Below are 20,229 nucleotides of genomic sequence, written 5' to 3'. Positions count from 1 at the left end.
GTATAACATCGTACTAAATTTAAGTAAAATTATCAATTCATAGCACGATTTTTTTTCAGAAAACAGTGATATTAGACATACGCAAATATTCGAAGTAGTTGGATGTCTTTGGAACGCATAAACCGTGGAATACCGGAACATACTGCAGTCGTGTGATTGAATATTTTTTACCTTTTAATTCATTGGTCTTGAACCTGTGGTCTCCGGATCACTCGTAGTCCGCGGCGTTAACAAAAGCGATCCGAGAAAAAATCATTTTTTGAGTAAAGCCTATTCTAGACGTGCATGTTGAAAATTAAATGTTGACGATATGGATTGTAATAAGGTTTAACCATATTTTTATTAAAAACTTTGAACAACGTATACAAAATTTATGCTATCAATAGATGTGAGCCGCGGCAAATGTAATTTTAAAGCCAAGTGGTCCACGACCCTGAAAAGGTTGGAGAGCACTGTTTTTATTGATACATGTTTGATTTAATACCTGTACAGCTGTCCCCCGATACACAACTGTATTTGAGACCGAAAAAATGTCGCAAAGCAAGGTGAACGTCGAAAATGTCGTATGTCGAATATCTGTAAATTAAAAGTTTATAACCGAAGTTGAAGAGTTCAAACCATGATATCATGTTGTTTTTATTTAAAACAATGATTATTTAGTAATTTTACTACAAACGCCGTTTACACGATATAGATATATAAGTTCGGGTAGTTGGGAAATCTTTAGAAATGTGTGTGTATCGGTTAATATTAAGGAATTTAAAAAAAACCTATCAATTTCTTCTCAATGACAACTTTTAACCCCAAAATCTAAATCGTCGTATCTGCGAATCGTCGTAACTCAAGGTGGTCGTTACTTGGAGGACGCCTGTAATTTTTTATTAGTAAGCAGGACTTGTAGTATAGTGAGTAAGGTGTAATTAGTTTCATTTCAACTAGAAATTTAGTTTTTAACTTTATGATAAACATCTCAGATAATTTCTCTCAGAAGCTTCTACTGATGCCGGCAGGAGAAATCAGTTGATATTTTAATCAAATCTATTTCTGAGCTGATATTGAAATGTATTTTGTAACAAATGGCTTATACTAAAATAATCGTAACATTTCTGGTCGTCTTTAATATCTTTAACGGGTTTTTTTTAATGTTTTTATCGTGTTTTATATTTTACGCCTATTACATTTTATCTCTTTTTTCACATCTTCACATTCCGCCACGATTACCTAATAATTTCAGTTATATACATCATTATTGTCCTATATGTTTGTTGATGTTTTTTTCTTTAAATTTTTCTATATTTGGCTAATGTTTTGCAACGAGATAATTAGAGCTTATGTCATATGCAAGTCCCCTCGCAATATGCGCGTAAAAGTTTTCTTAAATTGTTTGTTAGCAAGGGCATAACAAAAAGGATTCATAGGACTGTTAGCATAGCAAAGGAAATATGAAAACATAAATAGGTGCTCATTGACGCAAGGTGGTTTTGAACAAAAGCCCACTACCAAGGCCAATACATGGTAAGGCGTCCAACAAGCTACGAATGCGCCTAATATAAACGAAATAGTTCGGAACGCTTTTCTGGCACGGTTTTCAGATTTAGATTTTTGTCGGCTAATTCCACCGATTGGTACGTCAACTATTGGGGTTTTCATACCTTGATTCAAACGCTTACCAATAGATTGAATAAACCATGTTTTTTTTCTCGAGGATTCTCGTTCTAAGCACTTTTTTGAATTCGATGTATTTCCAAAATTAGTTGCGGTTGATGTTGTAATGTTGGACAATACTCTACATGCTTGAGTCGATACATTTTGGGAATCTTCTTCAGCAGCATTCAATATATTTGAAATACCATAGTATCTGGATGACAATTTAAATGTGTCATCATTATCTTGTTTTTGGGTTTGAAGGTTTTGATGCTCCTCAAAGTAATTGGTATTTGTATTATTTAATTTAAAGCATGCAGAAGAAAGGTTTGTTTTGGACTTTTCTACACTCTCTGTACCTACAGTAACGGCGGTGTTATTCATTTTATCTTCCATTGATGTTTGTGCATGATGATAAGTTATGTTTTTGTTTGTTGCTGTTTCTGGAGACACTAAGTCCATGTTCAAGTAAGATGAACGTATCAGGACTGTTGGTGAAGGGGTTGGGCATTGAGCAGTCGCCTGAATTAGAGCTTTGTGCAAGAGTGTAGGGTTTGCTATGTTCTGAGCACTACATCTAGAATATTTACTTAAATGTGCAACATCATCTAGAAAAGTAAATGAATTGTCTGAGTGATTAATTTCATTTTCTGGGGTGGGCAACATAATAGAACTTTCGTCCATGAAACGTAGATCCGCACTGTCCAAGCTTTTCAAAGGATCAGAAGTACCTGTGGTATCTTCTATACTTATTGGGCTTTGTGGTCTTTCCTCTCTTAATTTAAGATGACTTACATGTGCAATTTGAAATCCATTAGACGATGAATCCTCCAGTATTTGCTGTAAACATGTAGTTTTACATGAAACCTTGGCCAAACTCTGCGTCTGCGATATAACAGAGTGTGGTGCAAATGATAATTCTTGATCTATTGCTTGACTATTAGTAATACAATTTAAAATATTATTTTCATTAGTGCTAGATAGTGCTTTCTGTTCGAATATTGATGTGGACAAACATTTGATAGGTAATGTAGATAAATTGTTTCCAGATGATATTGAAGAAGTTGCATTATTAGATGTAAGTACAGAGGCAGAGGCTGCTTCAACTAACATTCCTGCTACAGATGATCTCTTATGGGAAGGTTTTACATACTGTACTTGTTTGACATTTGTAGAATGCTCTTCATCTGAATCAAAAGCGGGACTGCTTGAGCGTTCGCTTTTTTCCCCTTCGATTCTTTCTTCGTAATCCGTAGCTTTTTCCACCCTGTAATCCCCTAGTGCATGTGATACGTTGCTGATGATTATACCTTCGTTAGTCTTTTCACTCGTTAAAACTGGTGGATCTAAAGATTTACTGAAATTCTTATCGTTGTTAGATGGTGACACATGTATATTAATGGACGTTGACTGCAACGAGGTTGTTGATTGAATCTGTAAATCAAACTTCCGAAACGCTTCGTCTCCAGCACATAATACAGTAGCTGCCTCAAGTTTTTGTACTAAAGGTGATGAAGATGTCATTGGTTTATCCGTGCATAGTAATGTACTTTGAGTTTTAGAAATTCCTATACCTGCAGTACGACTAGCCATACCTGTCATGGCACTGCTGAGTGCAACCATAGATTGCATTTTACGTTGCTTGGCTTCACTTTTCTTTTGCATATCATAAGCAGTTTTGTAGATTCCTCCATACAATACAAACAATACTACGAGGGTAGTCCAGTAATATCCAATTATGAGCGCAGTATTGAAGATGGGATCTTTTAAAAACTGAACTGCACACTGTCCAGGGAGCAAATCGCGATATCCAACAAAGTGCTCCCATCCAAAAATTGATATAAAGAAGAGCAGGGCTGGAATAATCCATGTAATTGTAACCATCCAGAGGACTTTGTTTTTGGTTCGCCAACTCCTATATTTAGCAGCTATTTTCACTGAGCAAAACCGATCAATTGTTATGAGCAGAACTGTGTACTGCGACACCAGACATACAGTATAATCTACAGAGAGCCAAAGATCGCAGAGTAGAGGGCCCAAATTCCAATATCCCATTAGCACATACACCGTGTAGAAAGGCATCGACACAGTTCCTGTGTGGTTTTGTTACAGAATTAAAAAGAGAAAATAAATATTAATTAAACACTTGACTAAGTTAAGTTTACTTGCCTTTTGGTACTTACCGATAAGCATATCAGTTGCAGCTAGAGAGGCAATAAAGTAGTTGCTTGGTTGTCTTATGTTTCGATCAACAATAAATGCTAATAGTACTAGTATATTGCCACCAATGGTTAGAATTATACAAATTGCTAAGCAAATTGCGATAAATATTGTTTGCCAAAGATCAAAAGGTGGTAACACTTGCATGATGCTTTCATCAATGATATCAAAATGATAAGGGACTTTGGAGAAATTTTCACCCGGGAAATAATTTGAGCTTTCGTTGCCATAAGAATGTGTGGATTCATTTGACCAACTGAAGAGAGTGAAGTTACTATATGAATTCAAATGTTCAAATTCTTTAATACTACTAACGCCAGTCGCAATGAGCGTGGTGTCCAGCGAAAAACTGAAGTCGCTCCCATTTAGTCTACTATTTGATCCAATTGGTTTTAGAAATTCAGACGACACAATTGAAATACTTTTTTGTTTTAAATCGAGGAAATTAGCAAGTATATTTAAGCATTCAGGATAATTTAACATGTCCAATTGCGAATCGAACTCTCCACATATTTTTTCCTGTTTCCTCTTAAGCTTCCTGGAACAGAATATGAAAGAAAGAATATATTATTTATATTAGGATAAAAACATTAGTTCAATGTGACAACATTTTCATCAGGGATTTCATGTACGATAAAGGTCACCTACTAAGAATGTCGTGTTGAGAACGCGACAGTATGACTTTAATTAATCTAGTATTGTGGCCAGAAAAGGTTTAACTTTTATCATAATTATGTGGTATAAAAGCCTTTAGCCACCCTATAGCGTGACTGCTGGTATAGGCGTTACAATTCCATTGCGCTATAGTCGCAGCGCTAAAGGAGCGGAAAGGTACCCCAATTGACATTTTCGAGCACGAATAATCGGGAATTCGAGCAAATTCCCTTAAACTCCCCCCAAGTGACATTTGCTCGAAATTGTTTTCCCATATCTGCTCGATTAGTACTCGATACGCCTGAAATTGTGGATTTGTGTGTGATCAAGTGTGTTGAATGCGCTAAAATTTGGTGAGTTCGTAAATTAGACTTGCTTCTATCGATTGACGATGCCGGCGAGCTCATTTTACACACATAGCTTAGATTTTTGATGAAAAACAAAAGCTAATTTTGTGTGACGTTATTTTATAAAAAAAATCAATATTATTTAAGTATAAAATGGCTACTTGACCAACTATAACGATAGGAAACATCATTTTCGAGCGAATCTAGAAGAAAACAACGAAAAAGCCGTATCACAGTTGATTTTAAAGGCCTTTTTCTAATTTCCCTTAAACTGGTGCAGTTTAAGGGAAGTTTAAGGCTCCAGTTTAAGGGAATTTGCTCGAATTCCCGATTATTCGTGCTCGAAAATGTCAATTGGCCCAATTGACATTTTCGAGCACGAATAATCGGGAATTCGAGCAAATTCCCTTAAACTGGAGCCTTAAACTTCCCTTAAACTGCACCAGTTTAAGGGAATTTAGAAAAAGGCCTTTAAAATCAACTGTGATGCGGCTTTTTCGTTGTTTTCTTCTAGATTTGCTCGAAAATGATGTTTCCTATCGTTATAATTGGTCAGATAGCCATTTTATACTTAAATACTATTGATTTTTTATAAAATAACGTCACACAAAATTAGCTTTTGTTTTTCATCAAAAATCTAAGCTATGTCTGTAAAATGAGCTCGACGGCATCGTCAATCGATAGAAGCAAGTCTAATTTACGAACTCACCAAATTTTAGCGCTTTCAACACACTTGATCAGGCACAAATCCACAATTTCAGGCGTATCGAGTACTAATCGAGCAGATATGGGAAAACAATTTCGAGCAAATGTCACTTGGGACAGCACTCACACTTGATACGCCAAACAGTAAAGACACGTTAGGGAGATTTTTCAGATTACTAATACTTTGATTAGGTTAATTTAGGTTTTAGTTAGGTAAGGTTAGGTTTAGTGTTAAAACAGTGGAAGATATCGAGAATATTCTCGATATTCAAGTGGTTCCCGCATTCAGCGTCAGCAGCTGCAGGATTTCATCCGCTGTTCGATTTGAGGGCCCACCGGCACGCATACCTGGAACCGGACCATCGGATTTTTTTTTCCAAGGCACGTTAGTACATTTCATTTCTTTTATTAGTGAAAGTGTATTCCGATATTCCTAAACACTACAAGATAGGTTTGGAATAACGATAGTGCTTTGTGTCCATATGTGTGTAGGATTAGTTTTTTTTACTATCATCGTACGCTGCCTGTTGTGATACTACCAGATAGGTCAAACAAACTCTCAGTGAATATCCCATTATTCTCAGTTGTATGCGCACGCATTAAGCGCATTAGAATAGTGCAGTGTAGTGTGTTAGTGTTAGTGCATAAGCGCATGGTATAACTCGCTACTGCTATCTAAGGCCGAAAATACACGGACCGGAATTTTGCGGCCGCGGAATTCCGCCTGCTGTCAAACTTATATACAAAGTGTCAACAGCAACTTTCCCGAACTGTCATATCCATACATTTTTCAGCAAGCGGAATTCCGCGGCCGCAAAATTCCGGTCAATGTATTTTCGGCCTTAGGCCGAAATTGCCGAAATTATTGTAATATTCGTTAGGAATACTACCACCAGATAGGGCCAACGAAAAAAAGTGAACGAGTTTTTTATTGGTTTCTCTCTTTTTAGTTTGATGCCAAATACCTACCTACCATACACGAGTATACCTTGCCTGTAGAAGCTTATGTTAGCAGATCAAGGTACAAAAATGGAATCTGAACAAATGATGCAACTAACCTCACAAGTGCAATTGCTGCTACGCTAGATGCTATGCGAACACAACGAATCAATTATCAACGCATGCTAGATTCATTAAGTATAGTAAGGTTAAGCACGAGTTACAATGCACCACAAGAAAATGCACAGGCTGCATTTAACGTAGGAAATTTGTTTAAAATACCGAATCCAATTAAAGCGATTCCGACGTACGATGGCAACAAAAAAAACTTTCTGCGTGGATCAGCACAGCGACGAAGATGGTTTAGCGGCATTTTTAGCAGGCTTAAAAGAACCGTACTTTGGTTATGCTCAAGCTGCATGTCCAGAAGACTTAGAAGCAGCACACGCATTCGTGTGTAAGGTCAGGTGTTCGTAAAGTACTGCCTCGAATGGCAAGCAGTACTCAAAAACGTATCAATCGAAAGAGAAGTACTTTAAAAAACCTGACAGTGGGGCCCTTCACGATTCTAGTTAGTTTTTTGTATGGAGTTTGACAGTTGGAGGCTGAAATCATGTAAAAATCCATACAAAACCACACAAAAAACTAGCCTGGAATTTTCAGCCTAGATCAAGGATAATGTATTTAGAAGGTTGATTTTTACCGCTTTTGCTGGGCGACATTGTTTATTTATTTATTTTTATTTATTTATTTTCTACAAATGTCCGCCTCGAGGGCTTAACAATGTTTCTTAATTACTAAGGAAAGGATAAGGATGAGGAAGAGTGAAGACGAGAACGGAAGAGGGATAAAGGAGTGTTAAAATCGAACAAATGATAGTATGAATTAAATGCAATCTGAGCTTTAAGGAATGGGTCATTTTGCCCATATCGAGTTAGCCGGGTGGGAATATAGAGAGGTGGCCTATTGCGAAGATGGCGGGAAGGGGCATAAAAGGAAATGGCAGATAAGAGATAAGGAACATCAAGCTCATTAAGGATGACGCTGGCAATGAAACAAGCTTGCAAGTGCGAGTGGCGAGTTTTTATCGAGTCCAAACCCAAGAGTCGACAACGATGTGGATAAGACGGGATTACTGCATTATCATGACCCGAAAGAAAACGCCTCGTGGCAAGTCGTGTAAATTTGCGTTGAACACCTTCCAATCTAGCAATATCCTGCACATTATTGGGGGACCAAACCACACAAGCGTAATCGAGAATGGGGCGTACCCAGCAACAATAGAGAGACTTGAGACACAAGGGATCACGGATAAAATGAGACAGACGGGTAATAAGGCCCAAAGTACGGTAAGCTTTGCTTGTGACAAAGTCGATATGGTCTTTGAACGTAAGCTTTTCATCCAACCGTTTTTCATTGTGGGGGACATCTATCACTCTCTGCATACAAATTTCATTAACCCGCACCAGCCCTCCCCGATTTTTATACCGGAGCCCCCGGAAGAGATGTGTCAAGTCGAGAAATGTCATTTTGCTCTGAACAACTTCACCTTGTCATTTATAACACCTTGGTCTAGATTATTCTAGTCTCAAAGCTAGAATTAGATTCGAGTACCTGCTCGAAAATACGGTGTTGTTTACATTTACCCCAAGGTGGATTAAAGAGATCACGTGGTGGAATCTAGAATCAAAGTGTATGTAGTCCAGGTGGTCTCATAGTATGTTTTTTTTATAACCAAATTTGAATATCACTTTTTGACAGGTTGGGTGAAATTTTTTGTTCAAACAAGCTTTTTAGAGGCTTGACGAATACTCAAAACACTCTTAAAATCTTCATTCAGAAAAAGAAGCGATAAAAATCAGCCTTATAAATTCATACACCTTGGGATAAGCCCACCTGTATATTATACCCACTTAGATGCTGCTCGAAAACTGCTATACAATGCAAACAGCTGACAGGCTGAAATTTCAGCCAACGAACTTAAAACGGAAAGGACCGCAGTAACAGAAGCGTGCAACAAAGACCATTCAATGAAGCTTCTACATTTAAAGAGAAATCCCCTTACCCACAACTAATGGAAGTGGATTCAACGATAAGTAAATTGACTTTAAATAATAGAGAGTTTCATAACAATGAATTAACGGTACAAAACAAATCAGATGCGGAAGATGATTAAGAAAATCTTGATTTAAATTTTTGTTGGGTCAGCAAAGCCACCAAAATAACTTAAATTACTTGCCATACTTGTGAAGTTAGCTGTGATATGGGAAGTAAACACGGACACCGGAAAGTAAAGTTCTACACGATTTATTCGCACATCTCGTTAAGTAGTCCACATTTCACAGTTCCCGTATCGGTCCCAAACTAATTGTTGTTTGTTGTTTGAATAGTTTATAGAGGCTTTGGCTCCAACGGAGTTCTTTCACCTCTTTAAGGTCCCAAACTAACTCCCCGTCCCCAAAGCGCGAACCGCTTTTATAGCTTCTGCCCATCTTCCCTCTCGCACCGCGTTACCCGTCATAACCGCGTTCTCCATCCTAGCTCATTCTCGCACATTCTGTTTATTCTTTCCTTCTCACACACATTCCATCGCTCGCGCACGCTTCCTTACTCTTCCCCATTTCACATACTTAACAAAAAAAAATCTAGTTAGTAGTGATGGGGACAGTTCCGAAAATTGAGGAACGAAACGAACCTGCCAACCTGAAGAAAAAGAACGGAACGCGGAACGCAGGTTCAAGATGATCTGCATTGGTTACGCTTTTTTCAGTTGCTCACTATTATATATGGTTAACTTGAAAGTATTCATTGAATATTGTGTAATATATTTTTGTGCAGTAATCACACAGTTTCAATTGAAACAAAGCTAAATAATAGTTTACTGAATGTGTAAAACTATTCTTGTACTAAAAGAAAAATGCTTAATTTAAGTAGCCCACCGGCATTTTGTTGTTTTAGTTTTTACTAAAATTAATCATTATTCCCTTTTATACTTCTAAATAAAGAAGTGAATCAGAAATTTGTTGCAACGCATATGAAATTTTGATATAAAATCAAAAAGTTTACAAGTTTAATTGGCTTTTTTAAATTTTTTTAGGGATTAATTTACACTACACTGATTGAATTAATATTTCTTAATAGAAGCAGATAGCATCGAATAACAGAGGTTTATGTAAAATACAAAGATTGTTAAGTTGTTTCGGTAGGGTTTACATACTGTACGGTGAACTACCGGTGAGAAACTGCACTTTAACTGTCCATAAGAATAGCGCTGTTTCACGGAGCGATAAACGGCGTTAAAGAAATTATTGGAGCGCAGGATTGTCTCTTTAAATTTTGGCGATTAGGTCTATACTATATACCAATCACAAATCTCTATACTTCTCTGGTATCGTGGCTCAGGTGTTGTACCGTTATCTCTTTGACTGAGAGAGTATGGCTTGCGCTGTTATCAGTCACATAGACAAAATGTGTGTGTGTCCATACTAGAAAGAAGCAAAAGAGAAGAGAACGCCGTTCTTTACCGGAACGAAAAGAACGCTGAGAGAAACAGGTTCAGATTTTATCTGCTTCCTTTGTACGTACCAAATCGGCCCATCGTATGAAAGAGAGCAGATGATCGTGCGTTAAAGACTGGATCAAAAAGAACGCTGAGAGAAACAGGTTTAATTTGAACCTGGATGATTTGTTTACAGCAAACCGGCTCATTTATACAAAGAGAGTAGTATGTCGTGCGTTCTAGGGCGGATCGCAATCAGCATAAGGTTGCTCTCAACCGGCCCAGCACAGTTCGCCGAGAACGCTGAGAGCAACCGGTTCAGATCGGATCGATACGATCGTTGATAACAGTCGGTTAAGGTCGGATCGCAAAGAACGGTGGGAGCAAGAGGTTCAGTTTGAACCTGCTTGGTTTAAAAATAAGGATCGCGGTCCAAATGCTTGCATGCTGGAACGGATCGCACCTGGCAGGTTCGGAACGCAACGCGCATCACTACTAGTTACAAAACAAGTTGTTCGATTATTATTCGACGTAGGAGCTAACAAAAATGTCATTCGTCCTGGCATTTTGACGAATATGATTCCGACTAAAGAAACAATCATAAACAATATTTCTGGAAAACACATTATAAATACATCACCAACACCGCAAACCCACTGATATTCACCGGTATTCATTTCACGCACATCGCGCACACTTAGAATCACAAAAATCATCCTGACAACACCGGTGCTGAAACAACTTTAGTGAATAATAGCTGGCATCGCAAAAGAAATGGTTTAAAATTAACAGTTGTTAAAAATTAACCAGAGTCGTTAAAAATTGCTAGAATTTGGCATCGCGAACGCATTGAGTTCATTTGTTAATTTTAACGACTGGTCCTTTGCCGCCGTTAAACAAACGACTGTCAAGAGCGTATGCGATACAAATTAACAGTCATTTAATTATACTGCTTGATTCTTTTCCCCGTGTTTGCCTATATGCGATATCGAGCAGTCGTTAACTGTTTTGACGATCGTTTATTTTAACAGGAATGAACAACAAATGAACTCGTTTAAACCAAAATAAACTTTAAACGACTGTTAAAATGTGTTCATTTATTCGCGATGCCGGCTAATATTTTTTCTACTGACGCAGTGCTTGACGAAAGGCGCACGCAACTTAATGATCGTGAAACCAAAACAAACCATCGCCAAAGAACGGACACTACAGTCACACAATCGCACGGCTATCATGTCAATCCTACAGGGGTCGCCTGCCATAATAATACTGACGAATTATTGTTCCTGTACCAAAACGTTAGAGGATTGAAATCTAAATGCAATCAAGTATTTGACTATATTTCTACAACCCACTATGACGTTATTATCCTGACTGAAACATGGTTGGATTCAACGATTGATTCCTCGGAATTGTTCCCGGATAATTATACAGTGTATAGAACAGACCGCAGCAGCAAAAATAGTAAAAAATCAATCGGTGGCGGGTTTCTCATTGACGTTGCTTCATACCTACGTACAATACTTTGTCCAACACAGGCTACCGTTGAGCAACTCTGGGTGAGAGTTTATGATAATAAACGTACTTTTATTACGGGTGTAGTGTTGTTACTACGGTGAACGGATCTGTGGGCCAAGCGAAGGATGCAGCCTTGCAAATCAAACCCGCTCGGGTAACAGCGATCTTCTCAACCGTTCAACACCAATAATTAACCTTCCCGCTAGTTGCTCTCTCAAGTAATTTGAGGAGCCTATGCCGCAGAAGGGGATGAAGAGGGATGAGAGATTTCTTTCTGATCCGAATATGCAAAATTAAAAAAGAGGTTTCTTAGAGTTGCAAAATCCGAATGGTTATTTATTGAAAGTTCGGTCACTTTTATACCCCCGGAAGCCCATACAATTTTAGGGTGTTAGTTTATCCTTTCCGAGGATAAATAGTACATAAGTGTACGTACGCGTGAGTGCCGCATGTTAGTGTTTGTGACGCATTTTTATTCCGCTTTTACACTATCCTCCAGATTTAGTAAACAACACTACTACCATGCAAAGTATCTGCTCCACCATAGATAATATTGCTTGTGCAACCAGCGATACGCTTCTCCTATTCGCACAAAATTCCCCAATCTTTCCTGGAACACCAATGATACTAACGTTCCTGCACTTCGAATCAATTATGATAATTCACGAATTACGGATAACTGCCGCTCTTTGCTTGACTGCATCTATAGTAATGGGCTTTCTCACATCAACTTTATACCTAATGCATCGAATAACATTCTCGATCTCATAATTGTCTCTGGCGAGATCCTACATTTCATTTCATTTATTAATTTCAATTTGACTGCCTCTGGGGTTTAACATATAATTGCTTAAAACCTAGTTAGCCCTATTGGTACTAAACTAACTGTAACTTAACTAAACTAAGGGGAAATAGAAAAGGAATGTAACAGAATGGAAATCCATAGTGAAAGGAAAATAAGCAGCGGATAAGAAGAAAATATTTAAAACAAAAAATAAATTAAGAATAAAAGAAACATAATTAGAAAGCATAACAAAGAGCCGTAACATAAAATTAGAAATTAAAATCGCGGTAATGTTCATTGAATTGACGCAAACAAATTAGCCACGGGTCGTTAATGCCAAACGCTGTATTGCGGAAAGGTATTTCAAGAGCAGTCCGATTTCTTAAACACCTGGAAGGAACATACCAACTAAGTTGGGAAAGCAAGTGTCGCTCAGGCTTATCTGATGCGAGCACAAGCGAGCGAACGCGCTGTGTATGTGATGGTGGTAGTAGCGCGTACGATAGGCAGATAAGTGAATTAGAATAGAGCATCCTCTATGGTTCTAAGCGCCTAGTATCCGAGCGTACTAGGTAGTGCATGCGGCAGGAATGCGGTACAGTATTAAAAAGGATCGCGTTCGATCCTCGAATAAATATTTTTCCCTTCGTCCTCATCAGGACATTTTTCGACTAAGGGCAGGAATTTCCTAATAAAAACCTAGTATGCACTACACAGAATTAGAAACATAATTTAGCGTTAGAGATAGGTGTCCAGGGCGCGGTAGTAGAGGATCGCGTTCGATCCTAATATATTTTTGCCTCGCCTAAGGAAGAATATTTTTCCTAGAAAAGGATGTTATCCATCGCTAGAAAAACACGCTGTAAAATCATCCCTTTCCTAACTGAAAATAAACAAAATGAGCTAAGCAAGAGAAACGAAACGCAATATATTATTTCACTCCCGAAACGATATAATCTTCGAAAGCTTATTGATCCGCTATTGGACCCCTCCAGTGGTAATCCTCGGCGGACACCAGTAGGCAGAAAGGCGAAGTCGAATCCGATCTCTGCTCGCTCACTCTCTACTCCTTGAGCTTCTCCTCTTGAGAGTTTCTGCGGTAAAGGTTCCCCTTCCATCTGCATAGCCCCCCAAAAAGCCTGGGGAAACTAGCTGGAAGGCAGTCGCTGTGAGGCGCGAACTTTTGCCAAAGGGATCTCGAGGGCGGAGTTCCTGGCGGTGTTAGTGAAGCGGGGCTTAGTTCGAATTGCTGCTCGTCTCCACGGCGGACCCAGGCACCAGCTACCTTCGCGGCTGGTCGGTGCGGCGGAGAGGTCGGGCAACATTGGTGGCTCCAGAGAGGAACTAGCATCCGTTAGTTCCCAAACGCTTAGACGACTCTAGGCGTGGATACGGATACGTACCGCGAACCAAGGAGGTTCGTACGAGACTCGATAGCGTGATCGGACCGGTGAAGGAATAGGAGCTGGTGGATGATCGTATCCTGAACACAGACAGCGTTACAACGGACGGCGCTGCCAGACCATCACATTTCATCGAGAATTCCGGCAGACGACATCAGCGGTACTCGGCAACCCCGCAACGAAGCAGGTGAAATGGCTACGAAGCAAGATACCAGCCAGACGGCCACGACGGTATCTAAAAGGGCGACCACGACGGCACCCATAAAAACGACCACGAGGAAGGAATTTTTTGTGGACAACAAGAAAGGGGCATGTAGATTATGCCACGACCCGGACGAAAAAACGAAACATATGGTCCAGTGTGACGACTGTGACCGGTGGTTCCACCTGGAGTGCGCGAAGCTTAGCGTACCCCCAACGCCGGATGAGCCTTTTTTGTGTATCAAGTGCGTTCTACGTCCGAGCACTTCGAAAATGGAAGAACCGGCCACGGCTGGCAACAACGATCGGTCGCTTATACAGGAGCTCGTAAAAGCTCTAAAGAATGCAGCGATTGAGCCCAACCATGGTGAAAAGGCGCTTGAGGTGCTCATAAAGAGGGAGAGCATTCTCTCACTACCCAGTTTTGATGGGAAGCCTAAGGATTGGCCGCTGTTTAAAAAAACGCTGCTGGATACATCAAAACATGGAAATTTCTCGCAGCTAGAGAATTTGCACAGAATTCAGCGCTCCCTACGAGGGGAAGCGGAGAAAAGCGTGAAACCTTTGATGCTTGATCCGCAGAACGTTCCAGCAATCATCGATAGATTAGAAGAGTCCTTCGGCAGGCCAGAACTGGTGTATCGCGATCTGTTTAAAGAAGTGCTGAAGGTGGGTATTGATAATACGTCCAATATACCAGAACTTTCAGACGCCATAGACAATTTGGTAACCAACATAACGGCTCTGAATTGCACTCACTATTTGAACGATGCAAGACTCATCGATGACATTGTGGCAAAACTGCCGATGTCGTACCAGCTTCAGTGGTTCGACGTGGCAGAGTCGGAAAGAGATGCCACGATCAATGAAGTGAATTAATGGCTAAAAATCGCTGCTCGTAAGATTCGACGCGTAATAAAACCAGCGGGACGAGATCATGTTTGCATCCACGAAGGTGAGTTGGAACGCAAGCAACCTCAAGCAATCCCAAAACGAAATAAGAAGTCAAAGCTGCGCTGTGTGGAATGCGCGAACGACCATTCGTTACCACAATGTGAGGCGTTCAAAGCGAAGACGATCAGCGAAAGATGGAAGACAATAGTAAGGGCTGGTGTGTGTCACGGCTGTTTACGCTTCACGAACCATAAGCTTACTGATTGCAGAATCTGGAAGGGCTGTGGTGTGAACGGGTGTACGGGACCGCACCACCCCTTAATGCATAACGAAAATAGAGCACAATCGGTAAATCAACACCACGAAGTTGAGCACCATCCTATCATATATAGTGAAAGTAACGCCGAAACATCATATCATCATCTGCAACATGACGAAGTTTCAAGGGCAAAACAAAAAATATATTATCAGATAGTGCCAGTTACCCTACGAAACGGGACTTTAGCCGTCAGTACATACGCATTCCTTGACCCAGGTTCCTCATTAACACTTTTAGAGGAAAATATAGCCAAAAAACTGGATCTAAAGGGAGATTGCGATCCCCTTAAACTGAAGTGGACTGGCAATATAGAAAATTGTGATTCGAAGAGTCGTAGAGTAAAGTTCAACGTAACTGGAAGCAACAACGTAGAACACTTCATAGATGATGCAAGAACGCTGATGAACTTGAACCTTCCTATACAGACCATTAATGCAGAAAGACTTAAAAAAGAATATCCTCATCTTTCAAGCATTCCACTGAAGAGCTTTGCAGATGTGAGACCAACCTTGCTAATCGGCCTTAACCACAGCCAACTAATCCTTCCGCTTGATCGGAAAACAGGGTTAGACAACCAGCCCATCGGGATAAAGACTAAACTTGGCTGGTTAGTATTCGGAAAAGAAAACGTACTCAGTGACGATCCAGAACGAGTAATGATCATGCAAGAAGAAGAAAGCATGAACACAATGTTAAAAAACTACTTCTCTACGGAAGATTTTGGAGTAAAGCTGGAAGCTAAACAAGTATGCAGCGAAGAACATGAAAGAGCTTGCAATATCATCAAACAAACGATGAAGTACGAGAACGGGAGGTACGAGATTGGGCTTTTATGGAGAACGAATGAAGTTCAATTCCCCGACAGCTATAGGAACGCTCTAGGCAGATTACAGAGCCTAGAAAGGCAACTGCAAAAACAACCCAAACTAAAGGAATGGGCGTTGCGCACATTCCAGGAGTATATCTCAAAGGGTTATTTGCGAAAGCTAACGGCAGCAGAACTATTGAAACCACCTACCCGAGTGTACTATTTGCCACACTTTATTGTGACGAACTCGAACAAACAAGAACCAAAACCTCGCATAGTCTTCGACGCAGCATCGAAAGTGCAGGGAATATCTCTTAATTCGCAACTGTTGGCAGGACCCGATGCAACGACATCACTTTTCGGAGTATTCCTGAGATTTCGGGAAGGCAACACAGCAGTTGCTGGTGACATCAAAGAGATGTTTCACCAGGTGAAGGTGCGTTCGGAGGACCAATACGCACAAAGCATACTATGGCGAGAATGCAACGAGCAGAAAACACCAGAAATATTTGTTATGCAAGTAATGACGTTTGGCGCTACCTGTTCTCCAGCGTGTGCTCAGGCCGTAAAAAACGAAAACGCTTCTCGTCACAAGGCGTCCCACCACTTGGCATACGACGCCATCGTGAACCAGCACTACGTGGATGACTACATCGATAGTTTTACCTCTGACGCTATTGCCCAAGAAACAACCAATCAAGTGATTAATGTTCACGAACATGCCGGGTTTTATATCCGCAACTTCATAAGTAATTCGGATACGCTTCTACAGTCAATTCCAGCAGACAGAAGGCAGGTCGGTGAAACCATTGTTGCGTTTGAGGAAAAGAACGGACCCTATGAAAAGATTCTCGGGGTATATTGGAACACCAAGTCAGACGTTTTCGGCTACAACCTCAACAAACTGCATGTACGAAACGATTTGCTGCGTTCACAACGAAACCCAACAAAGAGAGAAGCAGTAAGTTTGGTAATGAGCGTCTACGACCCAGCAGGCTTGATAAGCCATATCACCATTCAAGGACGAATACAGTTACGTGGAATACACATCGCAGTAAAAGATTGGGACCAGCAAATACCGTCAGACCTAGCTGACGCCTGGCGTAGTTGGTTGAAGCAGTTAAACAACATCAGTGACTTCGTCGTACCACGGTGCATCAGACCAGCAGCAGCCTTGTTTACGGAGATCCATACGTTCGTCGATGCATCTAAAGACGCCTTCGCCGCGTGCGTTTACGCAAGAAGCTATGATGGCAACATCTTCACAAATCATCTACTTGCGGCAAAGGCGAGAGTGGCACCCATTAAACAGCTGTCAATTCCTCGTCTTGAGCTACAGGCAGCGCTACTAGGAACTCGACTAGCGAAGACAGTGATAGCGGAACTTCGCATTGAGGTTAACCGGTCCGTTTTTTGGAGTGATTCCCAAACTGTCCTCGGGTGGATCAAAAATAGAAAACGGAAGTACCAACAATTTGTAACCCATCGTGTGAGTGAAATTCTAGAAACAACGACAATGGACCAGTGGCGTTGGGTGCCAAGTAAGGAAAATCCTGCAGACGCGGCAACCAAAATCACGAACAACGAGAATCTGTGGAAGTATGGACCCGAGTTCTTATTGAAACCAGAGTCTGATTGGCCTACGTCAAAGCGAGAGTATGAGACCCAAGAAGAGATGGTATGGACCATGTCAGAATCAGGCGAATTAATACCCGTAGAAAACTATTCTAGCTGGACAAGACTGGTTCGCCACACGATATTTCTTCGAAAATTTGTCCAGTACATAATCAACAAAAGATCATTTGATCCGACGATCAAGATGTCGGATGCAGAGGCAGCACGATCATATCTTTATAAAATGGCGCAATCACATGGCTTTCCTGAAGAGATCAAGGCTTTAGGAAATGGTCAAAATGTGAAAAGGGAAAGTGCGCTAAACAAGTTAGTTCCTTTTATGGATGAAAGAGGTGTCATCCGTTCCAGAAGCAGATTGGAGAAAATCCAGGCCATGCCGTCATCAGCAAGAACTCCAATCATCTTGCCTCAGAAACATCGAATCACCAAACTTGTTGTTCGTGATTATCATGAGAGGACATTACATCAGGCGGACAATGTTGTGATCGGCGAATTACGACAAGAGTTCTGGATAATCAATGTGAGAGCAGTCCTAAACAACGTAAAACGATGCTGCCAGTGGTGCATCCTGCACTCTGCGAAACCAGTTTCTCCGATGATGGCCCCGCTTCCAGAATATCGCGCTACGCCATACAACCCACCATTCCTGCACACCGGCGTAGACTACTTTGGACCGTTAGAAGTAGCTGTTAAACGTTCGACGGAGAAGCGTTGGGGTGTACTATTCATGTGCATGTCAACGCGAGCTGTACACCTTGAGCTGGCAAAGAAACTGGATACAGACAGCTTCCTAGTCTGTCTAAAGAACTTTCAGCACCGACGAGAAAAAGTCAGCCACCTTTACAGCGACAACGGGACGAATTTCGTCGGAGCAGAACGAGAACTACGTCAACTAGTGATGGATATAGATGCCTGGATGGGCAAGGAAGCAGCGTTGCAGTTCAAAATTGAGTGGCATTTCAACCCGCCATCGGCTCCACACTTTGGCGGAATCTGGGAACGGCAGATCCAGACTATAAAGAAGGGACTACGACAGATGATGGAAGAATACAGGCTGAGGAAACCCTCACCAGAAACGTTAATGGCTACGTTACTTCAAATTGAATTCATTTTGAATTCACGGCCATTAACACACATACCCACCACTAGAGACGAAGAGGAGATCTTAACCCCTTTTCATTTTTTGATAGGTAGGAGTGGTACTGCAATTCCACCTATGGCGCTGACTACCTCTAGCATCGAACGTCAGCAATACAAATTAGTCCAACACTACTCTAAAATCTTCTGGGACAAATGGAAAAAGGAGTATTTACCAACGCTTCTTAAGAGAGACAAATGGACGAGCAAAGTGGTACCCTTGAAGGTGGATGACATCGTGGTACTATCGGACGACAACGCGCCTCCGGGAAAATGGCTAAAAGGGCGCATAGTTGAAGTGCATCGAGCTGCAGACGACCAAGTACGATCGGTAGCAGTGCAGACCGCCAGCGGTATAATCAAACGTCCAGCGGTAAAGGTAGCGTTGCTGGATGTCACTGCGAAGGAACACATATTAAACTTACATAGCAGGAAAAGAAAAGGGTTTAATAATGGAACAACTAGCGTTGCTAAATCAAACAGGTGTAATCAATATAATGGAAAGCCATTCACGAAGATACAGGTAATCCAACCAACGGGTTGTATTACGAGGGGAAGGATGTCGCTAAGGCTTATCTGATGCGAGCACAAGCGAGCGAACGCGCTGTGTATGTGATGGTGGTAGTAGCGCGTACGATAGGCAGATAAGTGAATTAGAATAGATCCTAGTATCCTAGTATCCGAGCGTACTAGGTAGTGCATGCGGCAGGAATGCGGTACAGTATTAAAAAGGATCGCGTTCGATCCTCGAATAAATATTTTTCCCTTCGTCCTCATCAGGACATTTTTCGACTAAGGGCAGGAATTTCCTAATAAAAACCTAGTATGCACTACACAGAATTAGAAACATAATTTAGCGTTAGAGATAGGTGTCCAGGGCGCGGTAGTAGAGGATCGCGTTCGATCCTAATATATTTTTGCCTCGCCTAAGGAAGAATATTTTTCCTTGAAAAGGATGTTATCCATCGCTAGAAAAACACGCTGTAAAATCATCCCTTTCCTAACTGAAAATAAACAAAATGAGCTAAGCAAGAGAAACGAAACGCAATATATTATTTCACTCCCGAAACGATATAATCTTCGAAAGCTTATTGATCCGCTATTGGACCCCTCCAGTGGTAATCCTCGGCGGACACCAGTAGGCAGAAAGGCGAAGTCGAATCCGATCTCTGCTCGCTCACTCTCTACTCCTTGAGCTTCTCCTCTTGAGAGTTTCTGCGGTAAAGGTTCCCCTTCCATCTGCATAGCCCCCCAAAAAGCATGGGGGAAACTAGCTGGAAGGCAGTCGCTGTGAGGCGCGAACTTTTGCCAAAGGGATCTCGAGGGCGGAGTTCCTGGCGGTGTTAGTGAAGCGGGGCTTAGTTCGAATTGCTGCTCGTCTCCACGGCGGACCCAGGCACCAGCTACCTTCGCGGCTGGTCGGTGCGGCGGAGAGGTCGGGCAACAGCAAGTCTGGAGCATCTATATTCCCTCGTAACAAATTGCTGATAAATGACACACAGGCTTTAGTTCGTCTAGATTC

The 20,229-nt window shown here is 41.0% G+C and overlaps 1 protein-coding gene across 1 annotated transcript in view; it reads right to left on the bottom strand.

Annotated features, from left to right (window-relative positions):
* Positions 1-193: 193 nt before the first annotated feature.
* The window catches only part of LOC120961730 (uncharacterized), a 159,653-nt gene continuing 139,617 nt past the window's right edge, over positions 194-20,229 (bottom strand). Inside the window, exons 3-4 of the mRNA XM_040385730.2 lie at positions 3,828-4,402; positions 194-3,737 (exon numbers count right to left, since the gene is read on the bottom strand). Of these exons, the coding sequence (XP_040241664.2) occupies positions 1,330-3,737; positions 3,828-4,402 (2,983 nt within the window). The 3' untranslated portion in view covers positions 194-1,329. The remainder of the gene's footprint in view (positions 3,738-3,827; positions 4,403-20,229) is intronic.

The sequence above is a fragment of the Anopheles coluzzii genome, chromosome 2 (assembly GCF_943734685.1).
Source record: "Anopheles coluzzii chromosome 2, AcolN3, whole genome shotgun sequence".
Lineage (NCBI taxonomy): Eukaryota > Metazoa > Arthropoda > Insecta > Diptera > Culicidae > Anopheles > Anopheles coluzzii.
The sequence above is the reverse complement of the archived record's forward strand: the minus strand, read 5'-3'. Positions and strand labels throughout refer to the sequence as shown.